The sequence below is a fragment of the Rhinichthys klamathensis genome, unplaced genomic scaffold (genome assembly GCF_029890125.1).
Source record: "Rhinichthys klamathensis goyatoka isolate OS25496 unplaced genomic scaffold, OSU_Roscu_1.1 h1tg000116l_1, whole genome shotgun sequence".
In the NCBI taxonomy this organism is placed as follows: domain Eukaryota; kingdom Metazoa; phylum Chordata; class Actinopteri; order Cypriniformes; family Leuciscidae; genus Rhinichthys; species Rhinichthys klamathensis.
Window position 1 is genome coordinate 387501 of NW_026606653.1, and position 25000 is coordinate 412500.

The window sequence follows — 25000 nt, forward strand, 5'->3', positions numbered from 1 at the left end:
ACTTTTTTGTTTTTTACCCCCACTTTGTTGCACTTACCTTGGGTCAAAAATAACCCGGCTATGATTTTTTTTTTTTTTTTGAGTTTCTTTGTCACTGAATGATCGAAGGGCTCATTGATCTGAACTCAAGCTCCTCAGTGTTTAAGGTGTAAGTGTACTTTTTTCATTTAAAAAATGAAGTAGATGACAAAACAAGTTGACAAAAAGATTGAATCCAATATTTGTTTATAATTTATAGCATAATGAAAAATTTAAAAGCGATTGAAAAAGACGGGTCATTTTTTTACCTGGAACGCCACAGTAGGTAATAGGTTTTTAGTAGGAATGCACCGAAATTAAAATTCTGGGCCGAAACCGAAACTTCTGGATACACTTGACCGAAATCCTAAACCGAAAATTACTTTAATTTTTTTTTTTTTTTTTTATCTATTTTAAATTCGTTTTTTGGGGGGGGATAATTGTATAATTATTAAACTGTTTAATTAAAATTCAATAATTTAATGAATCTAAAAAAATAAAATCAAGGCAATAAAATAAAATAAACCAATAAAAGAACCACACTTATTTCAAGTTACACAAAAATTGCACAGAAAATAGGCCTATATTAAAATATTAAATATCAATATAAAATTCTTCTTTTAGTTCTACGAAGCAGAATCAGATTTAACAGATTTATTTTTTGACCTATTCTTAAAATAAAGTGGTCCTATAGTAAGGGATCATTTTCGGCTTTCATTTTCTGCCTTTTTTGTCTTTCGGCCAAAAACCCCAAAAAATGCCATTTTGGGCCGATAATTTCCAGCAGCCGAGGTTTGGGTGCATGGCTAGCTTGTCTGCAGAGCACAGGGGTCAGACACTGCAGTCCTCATGTTGTGTGGCTGGTTGGGCTTCACCTGCAGCAGGTCCAGGATGACCACGGGCTGCAACACCTGACTGTAGTGCTGCAGCAGCACAGACTCGCGCAGCGCCGGGCTCGACATCACGTGCAGCAGCAGCGACTCCAGCATGCCCTTACACACCGGCCGGTTCAGCGAGCCGTCCACCACACGCCACGGCCGGCTGACGAACCGCACCGACTCCCAGCTGCTGACAGAGGGACCAACAGGCATTACTGCAGTGCACTGATGACTGCATTACACTACACCCGAGGGTCATGTGATTCACTCACTGTTCATCCGGATCAGCAGCTCCTTCAGCACCATCTGAAACCACAAGCAACACACTGATCAACACTCAAACACATGACAACAAATCAAAGTCAAACCTCTTCAGAGTCCAAACACACACCTCTGATCTGAGAGGGGGCGGAGTCTTTATTAAGCCCCACCCCTTTTACATCTGTCATACGAACCGCCGCCTCCTCCACAGCATCCGTCTGCTCAGCATCAGTCTCCAGAGTTACAGACTGGTCCGTGGAGACAGGATCCATGGCAACCGTCTGATTGACAGCTGTAGTTGTGGAGACAGGATCCATGGCAACAGGATGATTGACAGCTGTGCTCATGGAGACAGGATCCATGGCAACCGTTTGATTGACAGCTGTAGTTGTGGAGGCAACCATCTGATTGACAGCTGTAGTTGTGGAGACAGGATCCATGGCAACCGTTTGATTGACAGCTGTGCTTGTGGAGGCTCCTTCCATGGCAACAGTTTCCTGGAAATCAGATTCCTGGGCCCGTCTCTTGGTAGGTGGGGGTGTGGTGTGGGCGGAGTCATGGGCGGGGCCTCTCTTCAGGAACGGCTGCTGCATCTGCACACCATCACACACGCTCTTCAACAGCCAATGAGACGAAGCCTCCGCACACACCAGCCTCTGAGAGAGAGCGCCCACCTCCACCAGCTGCTCTCCATCCACCAGATCCTACACACACACACACACTCAACTCAAGTGAACTCACGCATTATTTCTCTCTCTCTCTCTCTCTCTCTCACCTGTATGTACTGCTGGAGAGTTCGGCTCCGCCCCTTCTCGGGTTGCTCCAGGTGTATGAAGCGCTCAAGGAGGTCCTGTCTGTCAATGCCAAACTCCGCCCCCTCCCCCACGGCGTCTCTGATCTCCGTCACCGCCTGCACGTCCTGCGCTCCGTAACCCGGCGCGCTCACACACCGCTCCAGGAAGGTCTGCGGATCGACGGCTGCCGAGCGATACACACGCGTGAACCACAGCGGGAGAGACGGAGGAGCGGACGGAGACAGCGCTGAGACACCGTCAGCTACAGGTGACAGAGTCAGGAATGAGAAACCATAATGTTTGAATAATAGATAATGTATGTGTGTGAGTGTGTGTGCGAACCGTCTGCAGTGAAGAGTGTGTTGGGGTGTGTGATCTCAGATCTAGTCTCGTTTAAACTTCATTTAGCCAAGGCTGCAAAGCCGACTCCGTGTTATAAATATGTTAGACCTATCACTTCTACCACTAAAGATTGCTTTATTAATAATCTTCCTGATCAGTTTCATCATCTCAGCATCCCGGATAGCTTAGAAGAACTCGATATTGTGACAGAAACTATTGACAGCACTTTAGACACAGTTGCTCCTTCGCTTAAAGAAGATTAAAGTAAATAGTCCAACGCCGTGGTACAGCGAGCAAAGAAAAAAAAACTAGGGGTTTTTCGCATTTCTTGGAAAGACAGTATTATCGCATACAGAAGGACCTTAAAAACGGCTAGATCTGCTTATTTCTCTTTGCTCTTAGAAGAAAACAAACACAACCAGAGGTATTTATTTGATTCAGTGGCTAACTTAACAAGAAATAAACTCTCGTTTCCAAACAGCACAGCAGTGATGACTTTATGACCTTCTTTACTTGCAAGATTGATAATATCAGGGAGACCCATATCCGTTATCAGTTTGTAGCAGTAAATGAAGAGATGTCTTATCGATCACAAGTTCAGTATGGCGTACCACAAGGCTCAGTACTAGGACCGCTGCTGTTCACTCTGTACATGCTACCATTAGGAGATATCATTAGGAAACATGGAGTTAGCTTTCACTGTTATGCTGATGATACTCAGCTCTATATTTCTTCACGCCCTGACGAAACTCACCAATTCACAAAATTAACGGAAGGCAAAGCTGATATAAAAAACTAGATGACTAGTAATTTCCTACTACTAAATTCTAAAAAAAAAGGTTTCTAATTATGGGACAAAAAAAAACTCTGCATGTAGTAAGCTAGAATACTGTCTAACATGAAAGCCAAATTTCTAGCATCTGTAAAACCCTCTGCAGTGAAGAGAGTGTGTTGGGGTGTGTGTGTGTGTGTGTGTGTGTGTGTGTGTGTGTGTGTGTGTGTGTGTGTGTGTGAGCGCACCCTCTGCAGTGAAGAGTATGTGTGTGTGAGCGCACCCTCTGCAGTGAAGAGTGTGTGTGTGTGTGTGTGTGAGCGCACCCTCTGCAGTGAAGAGTGTGTTGGGGTGTGTGTGTGTGTGTGTGTGTGAGCGCACCCTCTGCAGTGAAGAGTGTGTTGGGGTGTGTGTGTGTGTGAGCGCACCCTCTGCAGTGAAGAGTGTGTTGGGGTGTGTGTGTGTGTGAGCGCACCCTCTGCAGTGAAGAGTGTGTGTGTGTGTGTGTGTGTGTGTGAGCGCACCCTCTGCAGTGAAGAGTGTGTGTGTGTGTGTGTGTGTGTGTGTGAGCGCACCCTCTGCAGTGAAGAGTGTGTTGGGGTGTGTGTGTGTGTGTGTGTGTGAGCGCACCCTCTGCAGTGAAGAGTGTGTTGGGGTGTGTGTGTGTGTGAGCGCACCCTCTGCAGTGAAGAGTGTGTGTGTGTGTGTGTGTGTGTGTGTGAGCGCACCCTCTGCAGTGAAGAGTGTGTGTGTGTGAGCGCACCCTCTGCAGTGAAGAGTGTGTGTTGGGGTGTGTGTGTGTGAGCGCACCCTCTGCAGTGAAGAGTGTGTGTGTGTGTGTGTGTGTGAGCGCACCCTCTGCAGTGAAGAGTGTGTGTGTGTGTGTGTGTGTGTGAGCGCACCCTCTGCAGTGAAGAGTGTGTGTGTGTGAGCGCACCCTCTGCAGTGAAGAGTGTGTGTGTGTGTGTGTGTGTGAGCGCACCCTCTGCAGTGAAGAGTGTGTGTGTGTGAGCGCACCCTCTGCAGTGAAGAGTGTGTGTTGGGGTGTGCGTCTCAGCTGCAGGTGGACGGTGCAGGCGTTGACCATGATGTTGTCGGTGCTGTTGGAGTTGAGTGTGTTCTGCGAGCGCAGGATCCCGGGAGCGTAGTATCCCCTCATCAGCAGGTAGTTGGTGTGAGACGCCTGTGTGGGCTTGACCTCCGGCCTCCTCTTCCTCTCGTCCTCCTCCTCGTCCTCCTCCAGCGCTTTCGTGAGGCTGAAACACACACACACACACACACACACACACACACACACACACGTCAGCTGTGAGAGTGTTGAGGGACGATAACTATAACTGAAGTTTTAATGATCGCTCTAAGAGAACAGCAAAGTCCACAACGCAACTATAACAATCACAACAGATGAACGATAACACTCTTTCAGAGTGATGTTTTTCCAGCGGATGAACGATAAAAATATTGACAGCCAATCAGAATCCATCCTGCTTCCTGCATCCAGATGATAAAACGCTTATAATAACACAGGTATCACAGTTGTCGTTGTAACTATGATTAGTTATTGTTACAGTTATTGTCTGATGGTGTGAACGCTAATATAGCTCTGGTGTGCTGGTGCTGAACAGGTCATTAGCGTGTGTGTGTATCTGTGTGTGTGTATCTGAGCGCAGCACCTCTTGACCACCTCGTTGTCCACCAGCGAACTGTCCACCACCACGATCTGCTGCGGGACGCTGAGGTCCAGGGTCAGCAGGCCCAGGGTCATGAGGGTCAGGCAGCAGGCGCTGGCGCCCCCTGGAGCGTCCATTGGGAACTGCAGCATGCCCTGCGGGTGGGGCTCCTGCTCCTCGGCCCCCGGGCCCTCGGGGTCCTTCTGGAAGTGGAAGCTGCTGGGTCTGTCACTGCGGTCGCCCTCATATAAGCCCGTCATCAGATCGAACGCCTCGTTAAAGACCAGGCTCGGGAAACGCCACGTGAAGAACCTGCAGCACACGGACCGACCTTAGAGGTGCAACTTTCACTCCAATAAAGCATGTAGTAGTGCTGGGACAGCTGGTAGGACATGGGCAGGTGTGTGTGTGTGTGTGTGTGTGTGTGTGTGTGTGTGTGAGACCTGTAGTAGTGCTGGGACAGCTGGTAGGACATGGGCAGGTGTGTGTGTGTGTGTGTGTGTGTGTGTGTGTGTGTGTGAGACCTGTAGTAGTGCTGGGACAGCTGGTAGGACATGGGCAGGTGTGTGTGTGTGTGTGTGTGTGTGTGTGAGACCTGTAGTAGTGCTGGGACAGCTGGTAGGACATGGGCAGGAAGGGCAGCGAGTGGCACTTCTTCAGGTGGGCTTTGGTGATGGGCCGCCGCCGGTTCACTAGCGCCCGGTTACGACACGTCTGGAAGGCCTGGGACAAAACCTCCTCGCTGTAGCGCGTGTACAGACAGAACGTCTAGAACACACACACACGATCACTGACACGTCACTCATACATGAACACAGTATACACTGTGTGTGTGTGTGTGTGTGTGTGTGTGTGTACCTGGAAGGGTCGGTAGTTCTTCATCTGAGCGTTTGTGAGCACTAGCGTGCTCTGAATTAAATTAAACAGCACCAGAACATCAATGTCCTCCTTCCTGAAACACACAGTCATTACAGTCCAACATCCAAACACAAACTCCACTGGCCAAACCATCAGACAATGCTTAACAGACACTGATGTGTTTTCACTCTCCTGGAACTTTCTTGCATTACTCTGCATTTTTATTCATATTAATAATGATAATAAGAATAGTGTTTGATTTATAGTATCTTGCAGGATTTAAACATAAAATTGTGTCAGTTTGTTCAGTAAAATTTAATAGCGTGACGTTATTACACACACACCTCTTCAAGATGTCTATAGTGCGCTCAAGTGATTCGTCGATTGTGTACACCTTAAACCTGAGGAAACACACACACACACACACACACACACACACACACGTAAGACTGAAAGGCTCATCTGCAGAGAATAAGATTCAGTGTTCTTATTGTTAACTAAAAAATAAATAAGTAATTGAAATAAAAAATATATATAAATTTATTTATTTATATATATATATATATATATATATATATATATATATATATATATATATATATATATATATATATATATACATATAAAATGAAAACCAGAAATGTTGCATTGGCAACTAACTGATTTATGTAATAAAACTACTAAAACTGAAACAAAAATAAAGCTATATAGAAGCATACATTAAAACGCCTAAAAATGATAAAAGCACTAACATTACTCAATTAAAATTCTCAAATATAAAAATAATATAAAATCAAAATAATAATAAAAATATAAAAATAAAAGCTAATTTGGAATATGAATAAAAACTGTAATACTAAAATAACATGGGTGTGTGTGTACTTGTGAAAGAGCTCGTCTCGCGTGTCAGGTATGATGACATCACTGGAGCCGTAGCTGGAGCTGAACTTTAACCTCAGAGAGCGTACAAACTCCTTATACTCCTCAGCACACACCTGTAACACACACACACACAATTAGATACGACTCATGCAGTCACAATCCAATTTAAATTTTTTACTGGAGAAGCGAAATGACTGAAGATATTAAAGTCTTGTTTTCTGACAAATCTATCAAAATGAACCGAGTTTGTGCTAAAACAAGAACAAATATCTGTCAAAGGAGTCAGAAAAATACTCTTTATTCAAAGGGAAAACAAGATTATTTTTCTGACCACAATTGCAGTTTTACAGTGTAGAAACTAAAGATTTCTTAGACCCATTTATCCAAAAAATCTAAAAACGATTTCAGATTAATACAGGTCAGATTAAAACGACATTAAAAATCTTAAAAAACAGAATTGATTCAGAATCATTGAAGAATCGCGTCTCACCTTCACATCGTTGTAGTCGTCAGTTCGGTTCAGGAATTTGGCCATCAGCTCTTTATCCTGATACATCTCAGCCAGACAAATCCTACAAAACAGCCATCAGATTTACACTGAGCTCCATTACTCTAAAGCCAGACGCAGTGTGTGTCAGCCTGCATTATAAAGAGCAGTGTGAGTGTGTGAGAGAGTGTATTTGTACACACACCTGTAGTTCAGGCAGGTCTGCGGGTTCTTCATGATGTAGCGTGAGCGTCGGCTGACAGACAGAGAGGTTTTATCCAGCGATAACTCAAACTCAGCATGCAGCACGTCACGAACCACTGTCCAGGGCACGAACGGCCTCTTCAGCTACACACACACACCATATAAATACACCCATTCAGAAACATGGTTTATCCCATCACTGTTATCATCTAGCCACTGGAGTGCCTCAGGGCTCAGTGCTGGGACCGCTTCTCTTCTCCATCTACATGTCATCACTAGTGTCTGTCATTCAGAAACATGGTTTATCCCATCACTGTTATCATCTAGCTACTGGAGTGCCTCAGGGCTCAGTACTGGGACTGCTTCTCTTCTCCATCTACATGTCATCACTAGGATCTGTCATTCAGAAACATGGTTTATCCCATCACTGTTATCATCTATCTACTGGAGTGCCTCAGGGCTCAGTACTGGGACTGCTTCTCTTCTCCATCTACATGTCATCACTAGGATCTGTCATTCAGAAACATGGTTTATCCCATCACTGTTATCATCTAGCCACTGGAGTGCCTCAGGGCTCAGTGCTGGGACCGCTTCTCTTCTCCATCTACATGTCATCACTAGTGTCTGTCATTCAGAAACATGGTTTATCCCATCACTGTTATCATCTAGCTACTGGAGTGCCTCAGGGCTCAGTACTGGGACTGCTTCTCTTCTCCATCTACATGTCATCACTAGTGTCTGTCATTCAGAAACATGGTTTATCCCATCACTGTTATCATCTAGCTACTGGAGTGCCTCAGGGCTCAGTGCTGGGACTGCTTCTCTTCTCCATCTACATGTCATCACTAGGATCTGTCATTCAGAAACATGGTTTATCCCATCACTGTTATCATCTATCTACTGGAGTGCCTCAGGGCTCAGTGCTGGGACCGCTTCTCTTCTCCATCTACAAGTCCTCACTAGGATCTGTCATTCAGAAACATGGTTTATCCCATCACTGTTATCATCTAGCTACTGGAGTGCCTCAGGGCTCAGTGCTGGGACTGCTTCTCTTCTCCATCTACATGTTATCACTAGTGTCTGTCATTCAGAAACATGGTTTATCCCATCACTGTTATCATCTAGCTACTGGAGTGCCTCAGGGCTCAGTGCTGGGACCGCTTCTCTTCTCCATCTACAAGTCCTCACTAGGATCTGTCATTCAGAAACATGGTTTATCCCATCACTGTTATCATCTAGCTACTGGAGTGCCTCAGGGCTCAGTGCTGGGACTGCTTCTCTTCTCCATCTACATGTCATCACTAGGATCTGTCATTCAGAAACATGGTTTATCCCATCACTGTTATCATCTAGCTACTGGAGTGCCTCAGGGCTCAGTGCTGGGACTGCTTCTCTTCTCCATCTACATGTCATCACTAGGATCTGTCATTCAGAAACATGGTTTATCCCATCACTGTTATCATCTAGCTACTGGAGTGCCTCAGGGCTCAGTGCTGGGACTGCTTCTCTTCTCCATCTACAAGTCCTCACTAGGATCTGTCATTCAGAAACATGGTTTATCCCATCACTGTTATCATCTAGCTACTGGAGTGCCTCAGGGCTCAGTGCTGGGACTGCTTCTCTTCTCCATCTACATGTCATCACTAGGATCTGTCATTCAGAAACATGGTTTATCCCATCACTGTTATCATCTAGCTAATGGAGTGCCTCAGGGCTCAGTGCTGGGACTGCTTCTCTTCTCCATCTACATGTCATCACTAGTGTCTGTCATTCAGAAACATGGTTTATACCATCACTGTTATCATCTAGCTACTGGAGTGCCTCAGGGCTCAGTGCTGGGACCGCTCTCTTCTCCATCTACATGTCATCACTAGTGTCTGTCATTCAGAAACATGGTTTATCCCATCACTGTTATCATCTAGCTACTGGAGTGCCTCAGGGCTCAGTGCTGGGGCCACTTCTCTTCTCCATCTACATGTCATCACTAGGATCTGTCATTCAGAAACAAGGCTTTTCCCATCACTGTTACGCTGACAAAACACACAACTCTACCTTTCATTCCAGCCAGAGGATCTGACGGGAGCAGCTTGACCTGCCTGACAGACATTTCTTTCTGGATGAAGGACCATCACATTCAACTAAACCTTGTGAAGACAGAACTGCTTGTGGTCTCGATCAACCCAACACTTCAGCACCCTGTTGGGGCCAGTCGCGTTTCCACTTTCATATTGAGATAGTGTTTAATGATGTCGTCACAGAAAACAGGTAATCAACAAACATTTTTCGTGTTAACGAACACTAGTGTATGTGTGTGTGCGCGGGTACCTTGCGGTTGAGGAAGTGGCTGGCGACGCGGCACAGCATCAGGAGACTGTCCTCCATGTGTGTCCACGCCACTCTCTGCCTGGTCATCTGTAGAAGAGCACGCTGGTCCGTCTCGTCCTGGGCCTGACTCTGCCTGCTCGCTCGCACTGACACACACACACACACACACACACACGTCCCGATGAGCTACATGACATCACCACCGTTTAATACATCAACGTTCTGTCAGCGCCAGTACCTTTCTTCTTCTTGCGTGCCGGTTTGCTGCTGTCTGTCTTGGGTCTCTTGCGTTTGAGGTTTCGTCCTCCACACACCTCCTGGTTTCTGCTGGCCGGCTGCGAGCTCAGACGCACCTCCTCCTCCAGGACAGCAGGGGGCGCCACCTTCGCCCCTGAACACCCCACAGAGACTCATAATCGGATATAACACCAGGGCTGTGTCTGAAATCTCCCCCTATACCCTTAAATAGGGCACTATTTGAGGGGACAGCCATTTGTAGTGGTGTCCGAAACCGTGGACATTACTATGGAACAGCACAAACTATGGAAAAGCTGCAGGGCTTCTGATGCACTCATTGTCCGAATTAACTCACTCGTTTTCATCCACTCCTTCAGTGGACTAATGTAGGGAATAGTGAACCTATTAGTGAATGAGGGTATAGGGGGCGATTTCGAACACAGCACAGCTTAGATGGCTTAATGCTTTGATTGGCCAATGGGGCTTTCGCACCGGATAGTTATAGGAACGAGCCTCCAGGGTGGTTCCCCGAGAACTAATGGTTCCCATAGGAATGTTTTCCTGGTTGCGTTCGCACCGCTAGTAGGAACTCTGAAGTGAAGAAGAAACGCTTGTTACTGTGACTTATTTTGACGGCGGTGAGCACGCCTGTGCTCGCATTCTCATTCTCCGTTCATTAGTTTCCGATCTGTCTAACAGTCCTGTCTAATACGTTATTATATAGAACTAGACAGTAATAAAAAAGTATTAGTGTTTGCCGTGTGGTTGATGTCCAGTGTTGCTGAGCAGAAATACATAATCATGCTTCTCTTGTTCCCTTCAAAGCTGTGTTGGGTTTTCTCCTCAGTGTAAAGATTAAGAGGCTCATCTATCACTGTTTTACATGTTCGTAGAGTTAGATTGTGGAGTAAATATATAGGCTATAATCTGTGTTTACACAGCTTTTTTTTTTAAATGGCGGGTTCTGGTGTTTCACGCCAATCAGCGAACACCAACGTCACTGACAGTTCCTATAGCGCTGGGTTAGACCGACTCTGAAGTAGGAGTAAATTAGTTCCCCCAAAAGGAGTTCCTAGAACTAAAATCATTCCTAGTTCCTGCGGTGCGAACACGCCAAAACCGGAAACTTCCACCAATAGTTCTAGGAACTATGAAGAGGTTCCTCCGGTGAAAAAGCCCCTATTCACAGCACGGCAACAGTTCTGAATGTGTGTGTGTGTGTTACCAGTGAGCGTAGCCGGTTTGGGCGGAGGGTGTTTGGACAGCAGGTTCCTCAGTCTGACGGTGTGATGTGTTCCTGAATCTTCAGTGCTCTGACAACATCGCAAAGACATTAACACACAGCGCAACAGTGCTGACATCACACACGTGTGTGTGTGTGTGTGTGTGTGTGTGTGTATACCTGTTTGTTTTGGTTGATCAGGTGACTGGTCCACGTCCAGTTGCGTTTCAGGTGGCTGAAAAAGCAGGAGTCCAGTCCGCCAGCGCCCTGCCCGTCGCCGGGGGTAACCCCATCATCCACCACGTCACAACTGCCCCTAGCAACCGGAAACACAAGCAAATGTGACATCAGCCAATCAGGTGACAGACTATACAGCCTGAGCCAATCAGAACGGCTGACTCACTGTAGAGTGTACAGCAGCCTGGTATTGCGCTCCATTGTCATGGCGACGTCAGACTCCGCCCCCTCAGCATTATCACCAGGGCGCGGCCGGATTACTCCTGAAACACACATTTGTGGTTACAGTACGGTTGTTCTATTCGGGCTGAGGGTTTGGCGCAGTAATGTTGAGGTAGTGTTGCAGTGATGTTGCAGTAATGTCGCAGTAATGTTGCGGTAGTGTTGCAGTGATGTTGTGGTAGTGTTGTGTTTAGCTTGAGGGTCTGGCTCAGTAATGTTGCAGTGATGTTGCGGTAGTGTTGTGTTTAGCTTGAGGGTCTGGCTCAGTAATGTTGCAGTAATGTTGCGGTAGTGTTGCGGTAGTGTTGCAGTGATGTTGCGGTAGTGTTGTGTTTAGCTTGAGGGTCTGGCTCAGTAATGTTGCAGTGATGTTGCGGTAGTGTTGCAGTGATGTTGCGGTAGTGTTGCGGTAGTGTTGTGTTTAGCTTGAGGGTTTGGCGCAGTAATGTTATGGTAGAGTTGTGGTAGTGTTGTGTTCAGCTTTAGGGTTTGGCTCAGAAGTGTTGCGGTAGGTTTGCGGTATTGTTGTGTTTAGCTTGATGGTTTGGCTCAGTAGTGTTGCACTAATGTTGCGGTAGTGTTTTGGTAGTGTTGTGTTTAGCTTGAGGGTTTGGCGCAGTAATGTTATGGTAGAGTTGTGGTAGTGTTGTGTTTAGCTTGAGGGTTTGGCTCAGTAGTGTTGCGGTAGTGTTGCGGTAGTGTTGTGTTTAGCTTGAGGGTTTGGCTCAGTAGTGTTGCAGTAATGTTGCGTTAGTGTTGTGGTAGTGTTGTGTTTAGCTTGAGGGTTTGGCTCAGTAGTGTTGCGGTAGTGTTGTGTTTAGCTTGAGGGTCTGGCTCAGTAATGTTGCAGTGATGTTGCGGTAGTGTTGCAGTGATGTTGCGGTAGTGTTGCGGTAGTGTTGTGTTTAGCTTGAGGGTTTGGCGCAGTAATGTTATGGTAGAGTTGTGTTTAGCTTGAGGGTTTGGCTCAGTAGTGGTAAATGGTAAATGGACTGCATTTATATAGCGCTTTCACAGACCCAATGGCCACCAAAGCGCTTTACAATTTGCCTCACATTCACCCATTCATACACTCATTCACACACCGACGGCGGTGTCAGCCATACAAGGCGCCATCCAGCTCGTCGGGAGCAGCTGGGGTTAGGTGTCTTGCTCATGGACACCTCGACAATTGGTCAGGTGGAACCGAAGATTGAACCACCAACCTTCCAGTTTGTAGACAACCTACATGAACCACTGAGCCACTGCCACCCTTTAGTAGTGTTGCAGTAATGTTGCGGTAGTGTTGTGTTTAGCTTGAGGGTTTGGCTCAGTAATGTCGCAGTAATGTTGCGGTAGTGTTGCGGTAGTGCTGCAGTAATGTTGCGGTAGTGTTGCGGTAGTGCTGCAGTAATGTTGCGGTAGTGTTGCGGTAGTGCTGCAGTAATGTTGCGGTAGTGTTGCGGTAGTGCTGCAGTAATGTTGCGGTAGTGTTGCGGTAGTGCTGCAGTAATGTTGCGGTAGTGTTGTGTTTAGCTTGAGGGTTTGGCTCAGTAATGTCGCAGTAGTGTTGCAGTAATGTTGCGGTAGTGTTGTGTTTAGCTTGAGGTTTTGGCTCAGTAATGTCGCGGTAGTGTCGCGGTAGTGTTGCGGTAGTGTTGCGGTAGTGTTGTGTTTAGCTTGAGGTTTTGGCTCAGTAATGTCGCAGTAATGTTGCGGTAGTGTTGCGGTAGTGTTGTGTTTAGCTTGAGGTTTTGGCTCAGTAATGTCACAGTAATGTTGCGGTAGTGTTGCGGTAGTGTTGTGTTTAGGCTATTCCAAGCTTTCATAGCAGCTGAATGAACCAACCATCGTAACTCTGACTTCACACCCATGAGTGATACCGCAGGTTGTGTGTCTGTACCTAGAGGTGTGTTGAGACACACACACAGCAGGTCGAACCAGTAGTTCTCCACGTCCTGAGCGCTGCTGAACACGTAGTGTCTCCGCTCAAACGCACGCATCGTCTCGATGGCCATGTTATAGTGCGGGTCGCACACCGTCGTGTCCACGATTTTAGCCTTCGTCTTCAGGAACACAAACACCTAATACAAACATGAATGTATTCTTGATATAACACACACAATAAACATTACCTGAAGAGATCATGTGACTGTGCCCTCCTGCTCACCTGATCTTTATCCATGAACTTCTCCGTGGGCCCGAACTGCAGCAAACCCATGAAACACAACCTCTGGAGACTCTCGTGGAAACTGAAGATGTACTTCCTGTGTGAGGGACATCATCATCATCACAACACTTAAAGACAATCAGCATCTGACTGTGTGTGTGTGTGTGTGTGTGTGTGTGTGTGTGTGTGTGTGTGAGTGAGAGAGAGAGAGAGAGAGAGAGAGAGAGAGAGAGTGTGAGTGTGTGTGAGAGAGAGAGAAAGAGTGTGTGTGAGAGAGGGAGAGAGAGAGAGGGAGTGTGTGTGTGTGTGTGTGTGTGTGTGTGTGTGTGTGTGTGTGTGTGTGTGTGTTTGCCTCCTGTGCAGCAGATGTCTCTTTATATCAGCAGGGAGGAATCTGATCAGATAATGTTTCTTCACTGGATCATTCAGGTACTCCTCCAAACCTGCAACCTGAACACAACACAACATTACTGATTCATTACATTATGATTCAAAATATTACTTTTATTTTATCATCGTTCAAGTTCAAACAAATCAATAAATAAATATATCACTATTGTACAGTAAAATAAAAACAGGACACGCCCCATCCGGTCGCTAACGGTCGCTGTCGCGCGTGTAAAATCGCGCCGGATATCGCCCACTCCCCATTGAAATGAACGGTATCGTGTCGCTTTGTCACTTGTAGTGTGAACGGGGCTTAACAGATGATGGGACGCGGGTGCTCTCTAACTCACAGGTGTGTGTGTGTGTGTGTGTGTGTGTGTGTGTGTGTGTGTGTGTGTACCTGATAGTTGACCTGCACGACCTGCATGAACACGCTGAGTGGCAGCGACACCAGAACATCACTGATGAGGGCCCATCCGAACCCGAAGTCTTTATGCAGCGGGATGGGGGGGATGAACCTCTTCCAGGTGTTCTCCTTCACGAACACTACACACACACACACACACACACACACACGTGTTTGAGAGTGTCAGTCTCCAGGTAGGGCTGTGTGTTGGCAGGATTGGATCACCCACACACACACACACACACACACACACGCACACACACGCGCACACACGCGCACACACGCACACCTCTGAACCCCTCAGTCTCGGGGTCAGTCAGGTCGGTCTCCGGGTCGGCAGGATTGGATCACACACACACACACACACACACACACTGACCTCTGAACCCCTCAGTCTCGGGGTCGGCAGGATTGGATCATACACACACACACACACACACACACACTGACCTCTGAACCCCTCAGTCTCTGGGTCGGCAGGATTGGATCACACACACACACACTGACCTCTGAACCCCTCAGTCTCCGGGTCGGCAGGATTGGATCATACACACACACACACACACACACACACACACACACACACACACTGACCTCTGAACCCCTCAGTCTCTGGGTCGGCAGGATTGGATCATACACACACACACACACACACACACACACTGACCTCTGAACCCCTCAGTCTCGGGGTCGGCAGGATTGGATCATACACACACACACACACACACACACACACACACACACACACACACACACACACCTCTGAACCCCTCAATCTCCGGGTTGGTCTCCGGGTCGGCAGGATTGGATCACACACACACACACACTGACCTCTGAACCCCTCAGTCTCCGGGTCGGCAGGATTGGATCACACACACACACACTGACCGCTGAACCCCTCAATCTCCGGGTTGGTCTCCGGGTCGGCAGGATTGGATCACACACACACACACACTGACCTCTGAACCCCTCAGTCTCCGGGTCGGTCTCCGGGTCGGCAGGATTGGATCATACACACACACACACTGACCTCTGAACCCCTCAGTCTCCGGGTCGGCAGGATTGGATCATACACACACACACACTGACCTCTGAACCCCTCAGTCTCCGGGTCGGTCTCCGGGTCGGGAAGCGGGTCGGCAGGATTGGATCTTCTGATTGGATGGCCGTAGATCAGGAACCACAGGAAGGAGTGGACGATACGCAGACGAGGCATCTTGGGCTGGAACCCCATCGAGCGCCCGAGCCCTGGAACTGAGACACACAATATGAGGCGCTCAGATGTGATGTGTGTGTGTGTGTGTACCGAGCACGGGTCTGAAGGATTTGAGTGTTGTGTGTGAGTGTGTGTGTGTGTGTGTGTGTGTGTGTGTGTGTGTGTGTGTGTGTGTGTGTGTGTGTGTGTGTGTGTACCGAGCACGGGTCTGAAGGATTTGAGTGTTGTGTGTGAGTGTGTGTGTGTGTGTGTGTGTGTGTGTGTGTGTGTGTGTGTGTGTGTGTACCGAGCACAGGTCTGAAGGATTTGAGTGTTGTGTGTGTGTGTGTGTACCGAGCGCGGGTCTGAGGGATTTGAGTGTTGTGTGTGTTAGTGTGTGTGTGTGTGTGTGTCTGTGTGTACCGAGCACGGGTCTGAAGGATTTGAGTGTTGTGACGCCCATCTTCTCGGACACCTTCTTCGAGCCGCTGCTGTGAGACGGGCGTGTGTGTGTGTACCGAGCACAGGTCTGAAGGATTTGAGTGTTGTGTGTGTGTGTGTGTGTGTGTACCGAGCACAGGTCTGAAGGATTTGAGTTGTGTGCGAGTGTGTGTGTGTGTGTGTGTGTGAGTGTGTGTGTGTGTGTGTGTGTACCGAGCACGGGTCTGAAGGATTTGAGTTGTGTGTGAGTGTGTGTGTGTGAGTGTGTGTGTGTGTGAGTGTGTGTGTGTGTGTGTGTGTGTGTGTGTGTGTACCGAGCACAGGTCTGAAGGATTTGAGTTGTGTGTGAGTGTGTGTGTGTGTGTGAGTGTGAGTGTGTGTGTGTGTGTGTGTGTGTGTGTGTGTGTACCGAGCACGGGTCTGAAGGATTTGAGTTGTGTGTGAGTGTGTGTGTGTGTGTGAGTGTGTGTGTGTGTGTGTACCGAGCACAGGTCTGAAGGATTTGAGTTGTGTGTGAGTGTGTGTGTGTGTGTGAGTGTGTGTGTGTGTGTGTGTGTGTGTGTGTACCGAGCACAGGTCTGAAGGATTTGAGTTGTGTGTGAGTGTGTGTGTGTGTGTGTGTGTGAGTGTGTGTACCGAGCACAGGTCTGAAGGATTTGAGTTGTGTGTGAGTGTGTGTGTGTGTGTGTGTGTGTGTGTGTGTGTGTGTGTGTGTGTGTGTGTGTGTGTGTGTACCGAGCACGGGTCTGAAGGATTTGAGTGTTGTGACGCCCATCTTCTCGGACACCTTCTTCGAGCCGCTGCTGTGAGACGGGCGTGTGTGTGACGCTTTGTTCTCCTTCTTCTCCTGTGCGCTGGACTTCACTTTCTCTGCCTGAGACTCAACGCTGAGAAAGACAACAATCAAAATACACACGCAAACAAAAGTTAGAGGACGTTTGTTAATGTTTTTGAAAGAAATCTCTTCTTGTTTTATTAGAATAGAATCTTTTGTAACATTATAAATGTCTGTCACTTTGATCAGTTTAATGCGTCCTTGATGAACAACAGTGTTGATTACTCCAATGACTGTAGTGAAGCAGACGTCAGGTGAGTGAGTGTGTGTGTGTGTGTGTACTCACCGAGCTGCAGAGGTCAGGTGAGTGAGTGTGTGTGTGTGTGTGTGTGTGTGTGTGTGTGTGTGTGCTCACCGAGCTGCAGAGGTCAGGTGTGTGTGTGTGTGTGTGTGTGTGTGTACTCACCGAGCTGCAGAGGTCAGGTAGGTGTGTGTGTGTGTGTGTGTGTGTGTGTGTGTGTGTGTGTGTGTGTGTACTCACCGAGCTGCAGAGGCCGAGCTGGACATGCGCATGCGGATCTGCTCTATCGCACTCTTGAGCAGCGGATCGTCAGGCGTAACAGAGGGATGAACCACGAACTCAACCTGAGACACAAGAGTGTGTTAGCAGAGGTGTGTGTGAATGTGTGTGTGTGTGTGTGTGTGTGCGCGCACCTTCTTCTGCACTCCGTCCTGTATGACGATGGTCCTGTAGAGTTTGAGTAAGCCCTCTCGAGACAGCGAGCGGATCAGCCTCACCACACTCTTCTTACACACTTTAGTGCTCACGCCATCCTTCCTCTCCTCCTCCGTCAGCAGCTTCTGCAGCCTGACACACACACACACACACACACACACACACACACGTGTTCATCTGACGCGCCACAGCGCTGAGCGCTCATCACGAGAGAGAGAGGCTTACGAGTAGAAGCCCTCGATGATCTTGCTGCAGCGGACGGCCTCGATGATCGTGTTCTTGCGCTTCAGCAGGCGATACGTCTCGTGAATCTCCACCTTCTTCGTCTTCTGCGGAGAAACACCATCATCACACGAGAATCATTTAACACTTTTTATCGTTCACAATTACCCTAATAGTTATCGTTACAGTTATTATCATTAACACAACTGTCGTTATAGTCATCGCTAAAGTTATCATTAAAGTTACTGTTATCATTATCATACTCCTCGTTATTGTTATCCTTACAGTTATCATTATCGTAACTATCGTTACAGTTATCATTATCGTAACTATCGTTATAGTTATCGTTACAGTTATCATTATCATACTCGTTGTTGTTATCGTTACAGTTATCATTATCATACTCGTTATAGTTATCGTTACAGTTATCATTATCGTAACTATCGTTATAGTTATCGTTATAGTTATCGCTATCGCAACTATCGTTACAGTTATCATTATCGTAACTATCGTGGTTATAGTTATCGTTACAGTTATCATTATAGTAACTATCGGTATAGTTATTACAGTTATCATTATCGTAACTATCGGTATAGTTATTACAGTTATCATTATCGTAACTATCGTTATAGTTATCGTTACAGTTATCATTATCGTAACTATCGTTATAGTTATCGTTACAGTTATCATTATCGTAACTATCGGTATAGTTATTACAGTTATCATTATCGTAACTATCGGTATAGTTATTACAGTTATCATTATCGTAACTATCGTTATAGTTATCGTTACAGTTATCATTATCGTAACTATCGTTATAGTTATCGTTACAGTTATCATTATCGTAACTATCGGTATAGTTATTACAGTTATCATTATCGTAACTATCGTTATAGTTATCGTTACAGTTATCATTATCGTAACTACCGGTATAGTTATTACAGTTATCATTATCGTAACTATCGGTATAGTTATTACAGTTATCATTATCGTAACTATCGTTATAGTTATCGTTACAGTTATCATTATCATACTCGTTATAGTTATCGTTACAGTTATCGCTATCGTAACTATCGTTATAGTTATCATTATCATACTCGTTAGTTATCGTTACAGTTATCATTATCGTAACGATCATTATAGTTATCGTTACAGTTATCGCTATCGTAACTATCGTTATAGTTATCGTTACAGTTATCATTATCGTAACTATCGTTACAGTTATCGTTACAGTTATTGCTATCGTAACTATCGTTATAGTTATCGTTACAGTTATCATTATCATACTCGTTATAGTTATCGTTACAGTTATCATTATCGTAACGATCGTTATAGTTATCGTTACAGTTATCATTATCATACTCGTTATAGTTATCGTTACAGTTATCATTATCGTAACTATCGGTATAGTTATCGTTACAGTTATCATTACCGTAATAATCGGTATAGTTATCGTTACAGTTATCGTTACAGTTATCATTATCATACTCGTTATAGTTATCGTTACAGTTATCATTATCGTAACTATCGGTATAGTTATTACAGTTATCATTATCGTAACTATCGTTGCAGTTATCATTATCGTAACTATCGTTATAGTTATCTTACAGTTATCATTATCGTAACTATCGGTATAGTTATCGTTAGTTATCATTACCGTAATAATCGGTATAGTTATCGTCACAGTTATCGCTATCGTAACTATCGTTATAGTTATCGTTACAGTTATCATTATCATACTCGTTATAGTTATCGTTACAGTTATCATTATAGTAACGATCGTTATAGTTATCGTTACAGTTATCATTATCATACTCGTTATAGTTATCGTTACAGTTATCATTATCGTAACGATCGTTATAGTTATCGTTACAGTTATCGCTATCGTAACTATCGTTATAGTTATCGTTACAGTTATCATTATCATACTCGTTATAGTTATCGTTACAGTTATCATTATAGTAACTATCGTTATAGTTATCGTTACAGTTATCATTATCATACTCGTTATAGTTATCGTTACAGTTATCATTATCGTAACTATCGTTACAGTTATCGTTACGGTTATCATTATCATACTCGTTATAGTTATCGTTACAGTTATCATTATCGTAACTATCGGTATAGTTATCGTTACAGTTATCAGTATCGTAACTATCGGTATAGTTATCGTTACAGTTATCATTATCGTAACTATCAGTATAGTTATTACAGTTATCATTATCGTAACTATCGTTACAGTTATCATTATCGTAACTATCGTTATAGTTATCGTTACAGTTATCATTATCGTAACTATCGGTATAGTTATCGTTAGTTATCATTACCGTAATAATCGGTATAGTTATCGTTACAGTTATCATTATCGTAACTATCGTTATAGTTATTACAGTTATCATTATCGTAACTATCGTTATAGTTATTACAGTTATCATTATCGTAACTATCGTTATAGTTATTGTTACAGTTATCATTACCGTAATAATCGGTATAGTTATCGTTACAGTTATCATTATCGTAACTATCGTTATAGTTATTACAGTTATCATTATCGTAACTATCGTTATAGTTATTGTTACAGTTATCATTATCGTAACTATCGGTATAGTTATCGGTACAGTTATCATTATCGTAACTATCGTTATAGTTAACATGACAATATTTTATTGTTATGGTTAACATCGTTGTTATCCTGAACCCACACTGACCTCCGTCAGCACCTCCACGATCACCGGCAGCGGTTCCTCTGCGTGCTGTGATTGGCTGGCGCTTGTGCTGGGGGCGTGGCCAGCTTCCTCTGTGTTCTGTCCAACTGCAGTCTTCTGAGAGGCTTTAGCCCCGCCCCCTCGCGCAGACGGCTTCTCTGCACACAAACACGCGTGACAACCAAACTTATATCAGTATGTGCCAGAGGCCCGAACCCGACCCGAGCCGACGGAGAACTCAGGGGTTACCGTTTAATGAACAGCCTCGGGTTCGGAAGTAAGGAAAACTATGTAGCTTTATATGCCGTGTGCTAGCGGTGTTGTGACCGCTAATACGAGCACGCGCGAGAGGAAGTAGTGCGCAGTTTCAGCCGTCCTCCTCTGACTGCTGTTGAGGCTGACATACTGCGCGCGGCACATGCGCAAACCAGCTTTGTAAAATGATATATGAATCATTTTTATTTTACCATATATCATTTTACAAAACTGTTTAGCGCATGTGTGTGTGCTATGTCAGCCTCAACAGCAGTCATCAGAGGAGGAATCATTTCATCATAACTAATCATTTCCTTCTCTGTACGGCTGTGATATTTCACGTAGTGATATAGCGCAAAGGTTGTACGTCACGCATCACACACATGTCCAGCGTCGGCCAATAGTGAGTAGGGCTGGGCGATAAATCGCACGATATTGTTATGCGCATCTCGTCAGTAAAGCCGGTTCCTTGATTAGTAGTAAATCGCCTTCACCTGCTTTCAGATGGAGCGGCATTTACTACAAAGAGCCGTAGTTAAGTGACAAGCTGAGCCATATCGCACTAATATCGCGGACGTATCGCCAGCGATATTTAATGCGATATGGCTCAGCTTGTCAGTTAACTACGGCTCTTTGTACACAGCAAAAACTCCAGTGTTAAATGAACACACCTGGGAGTGTGTGAGTCCACACTCAAGAGTGTTAAAGTTAATGAGATAATTAAGTGATTAATTGAGTGATGATTGAGCATTATTGAAGACACCTAAAGCAGAATCACTGAAGTAGAAAATCTAAAATTGTAAGCCACCGTTATGGCGATCATTGTTTGCTTTAGTTGGGCTCTTGAACTACCAGTTGAACAAAGAAAAAAAAAGCATCTAATGATGTTGGTTATATTATGACAATCATCATTTGAACTTCATGTTTGTGATTCATGCTGTTGGTTACAGCATAACTCTAATTCTGTATAAATATCCAGAATTTTAGATACAATATGAAGGATTTCTTAAATGTTGTTTTAAAAAAAAATAATTCTTTTAGGCACACACAGACGTCAAGATTCAGTCAATGCATCTCAACAATGGTGACGAGCAGAATATTCAATTAGGGAAAAGTAAATTACATAGACAATTCAGATCATAATTTATTCATACCGCAATGCATGATGGGAGTCATTAATGAGTTGTGATTGGTGGCAGCCACTGCAATATGCATTATTATTGTCACCACTGTTGAGATTCACAGGCTGATTATTGATGTCCGTGTTTCTAAATAAATTCTTTTGAAAGTGTTTTTATAAGAATGATGTTTATTAAAAATTTTGGATTATAAGAAAAATACTGATAATCATATGCTGTAGAATCACAAAACTGTTACTAACAAGATAAACCAAACTATTTCAAAAAGCTTCATTTTTCAGATTACAGCATGATTATGCCAAAACATAATCAACACAATCAGATCACAATTTTCTTTGTTCATTTAACTGTTATAAATCAATAACAACAAACAAACAAAAGAAAAATATGAAAGTATAAGGGTCAAGAGTCCAACTAAAGCAAACACTGATCGCCATAACGGTGGCTTACAATTTGTGATTTTCTCCTTCAGTGATTCTGCTTGTTAACATCAGGTGTCTTCAATAATGCTCAATCAGCACTAAATTAATCACTTAATTATCTCATTACCTTTAACACTCTTGAGTGTTAATTTATCACTCATATCTGCATCATATCTTCCATCTGAAAGCAGGTGAAGGCGATTTACTACTAATCAAGGAACCGGCTTTACTGAAGAGATGCGCATAACAATCGCATGCGATATATATCGCCCAGCCCTAATAGTGAGCCTACGTGTGATGTACAACACAGAAGCTTTGCGCAATATCACTACGTGAAATCTCGAGCCCACAGAGAAGGAAATGAAGAGTTGAATAAAGTCGTTATTTTTTTTATTTTTTTTTGCGCACAGAAAGTATTCTCGTCGCTTGATAAACTTAAGGTTGAGCCACTGTAGTCACTCGGACTATTTTAACAATGTCTTTCATAACTTTTGGGCCGGCCAGTTTCGATCCCTTAAGAAGCCTATGGAGGAGTGATCCAGCTCTCAGATTTAATCACAAATATCTTAATTTGTGTTCCGAAGATGAACGAAAGTCTTACGGGGTTGAACAACATGAGGGAGAGTCATTACTGACAGAATGTTCATTTTTGGGTGAACTATCCCTTTAAAGTGAATTTCGTTTTGTATAAATTGTATCTTAATTTTAATATTTTTTTATCAACCAATTGCCTGGATTTAAGATAGTAAGAAGCAAATATAGCAGACAATATAATCATGACATGGAGGCGCCGGCGCGGTCACTTGCATTGCGCGTGAACTGGAGCATCTCATCATAAATTAACCGAAACTCAGCGTATGCCTCACAGATATGAGAAATATATATATACACTCACCGGCCACTTTATTAGGTACACCTGTCCAACTGCTCGTTAACACTTAATTTCTAAGCAGCCAATCACATGGCGGCAACTCAGTGCATTTAGGCATGTAGACATGGTCAAGACAATCTCCTGCAGTTCAAACCGAGCATCAGTATGGGGAAGAAAGGTGATTTGAGTGACTTTGAACGTGGCATGATTGTTGGTGCCAGAAGGGCTGGTCTGAGTATTTCAGAAACTGCTAATCTACTGGGATTTTCACGCACAACCATCTCTAGGGTTTACAGAGAATGGTCCGAAAAAGAAAAAACATCCAGTGAGCGGCAGTTCTGTGGGCGGAAATGCCTTGTTGATGCCAGAGGTCAGAGGAGAATGGCCAGACTGGTTCGAGCTGATAGAAGGGCAACAGTGACTGAAATAACCACTCGTTACAACCGAGGTATGCAGCAAAGCATTTGTGAAGCCACAACACGCACAACCTTGAGGCGGATGGGCTACAACAGCAGAAGACTCCACCGGGTACCACTCATCTCCACTACAAATAGGAAAAAGAGGCTACAATTTGCAAGAGCTCACCAAAATTGAACAGTTGAAGACTGGAAAAATGTTGCCTGGTCTGATGAGTCTCGATTTCTGTTGAGACATTCAGATGTTAGAGTCAGAATTTGGCGTAAACAGAATGAGAACATGGATCCATCATGCCTTGTTACCACTGTGCAGGCTGGTGGTGGTGGTGTAATGGTGTGGGGGATGTTTTCCTGGCACACTTTAGGCCCCTTAGTGCCAATTGGGCATCGTTTAAATGCCACGGCCTACCTGAGCATTGTTTCTGACCATGTCCATCCCTTTATGGCCACCATGTACCCATCCTCTGATGGCTACTTCCACCATGTCACAAAGCTCTAATCATTTCAAATTGGTTTCTTGAACATGACAATGAGTTCACTGTACTAAAATGGCCTCCACAGTCACCAGATCTCAACCCAATAGAGCATCTTTGGGATGTGGTGGAACGGGAGATTCGCATCATGGATGTGCAGCCGACAAATCTGCGGCAACTGTGTGATGCCATCATGTCAATATGGACCAAACTCCCTGAGGAATGCTTCCAGCACCTTGTTGAATCTATGCCACGAAGAATTAAGGCAGTTCTGAAGGCAAAAGGGGGTCCAACCCGTTACTAGCATGGGGTACCTAATAAAGTGGCCGGTGAGTGTATATATATATAGAAAGCTTGAAATGTCTTTAAACGAAACAATTCAAAACGAAAAGAAATAGGCTATACTCTCTGATTATGTGATCCATTATGTGCATTTCTCTCTGTGGGCGTTCACGGAGATGGCGATCGCTGTCAAATCTGTCAAATGAGGAGATCGCTGTCAAATCTGTCCCTGGGGAAAGTAACGTTGCGCCGAATTGAAAAATGAACTACGTTTCGTTACCAAATTTTCAGTAGTAGCGCGTTACACTACTTTTTACCCGAAAAAGTAGTTGCGTTACTGTAACGCATTACACACAACACTGGTTGCATGTAATCATAAAATACAGCATATTAAAAAAAAGGTGTTTACTGTGAGAAACGGACCTCGGGTTCGGTTCGGGCTTTAAATATAACCGTAATGGTCGGGTCAGGTCGGGTTAAATGATTTGGGGTACGGGCCGGGTTCGGGCTTCAGTGCAGACCTCATGTGTGTCGTGATTGGCCACTTACTTTTGAGGGGCGTGGCCTTCTTGCTGAAGCTGAGCTTGGCCTGTTTGAGCTTCTGCCGCGTGTCCTTCGCTCCCTCCTCGTCCTCCTCAGGGACGCCTGCGGGCGGATCCGGCTCGGGTTCGGGCTCCGGTTCGGATTCGGGCTCCGGCTCGCGCAGGTGTTGGCTAC

The 25000-nt window shown here is 44.9% G+C and overlaps 1 protein-coding gene across 1 annotated transcript in view; it reads right to left on the reverse strand.

Moving 5' to 3' along the window:
• The window catches only part of LOC130088306 (general transcription factor 3C polypeptide 1-like), a 45249-nt gene that overhangs the window by 533 nt on the left and 19716 nt on the right, over window positions 1–25000 (reverse strand). The window contains exons 9-38 of the mRNA XM_056255025.1: window positions 24833–25000; window positions 20429–20583; window positions 17724–17827; window positions 17477–17630; window positions 17304–17407; window positions 16682–16874; window positions 15970–16228; window positions 15441–15605; window positions 14346–14491; window positions 13911–14008; window positions 13559–13655; window positions 13292–13472; window positions 11354–11450; window positions 11131–11266; window positions 10954–11041; window positions 9730–9882; window positions 9492–9637; window positions 7168–7310; window positions 6966–7047; window positions 6476–6588; window positions 5938–5994; window positions 5594–5687; window positions 5331–5503; window positions 4739–5047; window positions 4083–4321; window positions 3349–3831; window positions 1933–2213; window positions 1288–1861; window positions 1169–1202; window positions 894–1083 (exon numbers count right to left, since the gene is read on the reverse strand). The exon at window positions 24833–25000 is cut by the window's right edge and continues 103 nt beyond it. Coding sequence (XP_056111000.1) covers window positions 894–1083; window positions 1169–1202; window positions 1288–1861; window positions 1933–2213; window positions 3349–3831; window positions 4083–4321; window positions 4739–5047; window positions 5331–5503; window positions 5594–5687; window positions 5938–5994; window positions 6476–6588; window positions 6966–7047; window positions 7168–7310; window positions 9492–9637; window positions 9730–9882; window positions 10954–11041; window positions 11131–11266; window positions 11354–11450; window positions 13292–13472; window positions 13559–13655; window positions 13911–14008; window positions 14346–14491; window positions 15441–15605; window positions 15970–16228; window positions 16682–16874; window positions 17304–17407; window positions 17477–17630; window positions 17724–17827; window positions 20429–20583; window positions 24833–25000 — 5216 coding nt within the window. The remainder of the gene's footprint in view (window positions 1–893; window positions 1084–1168; window positions 1203–1287; window positions 1862–1932; window positions 2214–3348; window positions 3832–4082; window positions 4322–4738; window positions 5048–5330; window positions 5504–5593; window positions 5688–5937; window positions 5995–6475; window positions 6589–6965; window positions 7048–7167; window positions 7311–9491; window positions 9638–9729; window positions 9883–10953; window positions 11042–11130; window positions 11267–11353; window positions 11451–13291; window positions 13473–13558; window positions 13656–13910; window positions 14009–14345; window positions 14492–15440; window positions 15606–15969; window positions 16229–16681; window positions 16875–17303; window positions 17408–17476; window positions 17631–17723; window positions 17828–20428; window positions 20584–24832) is intronic.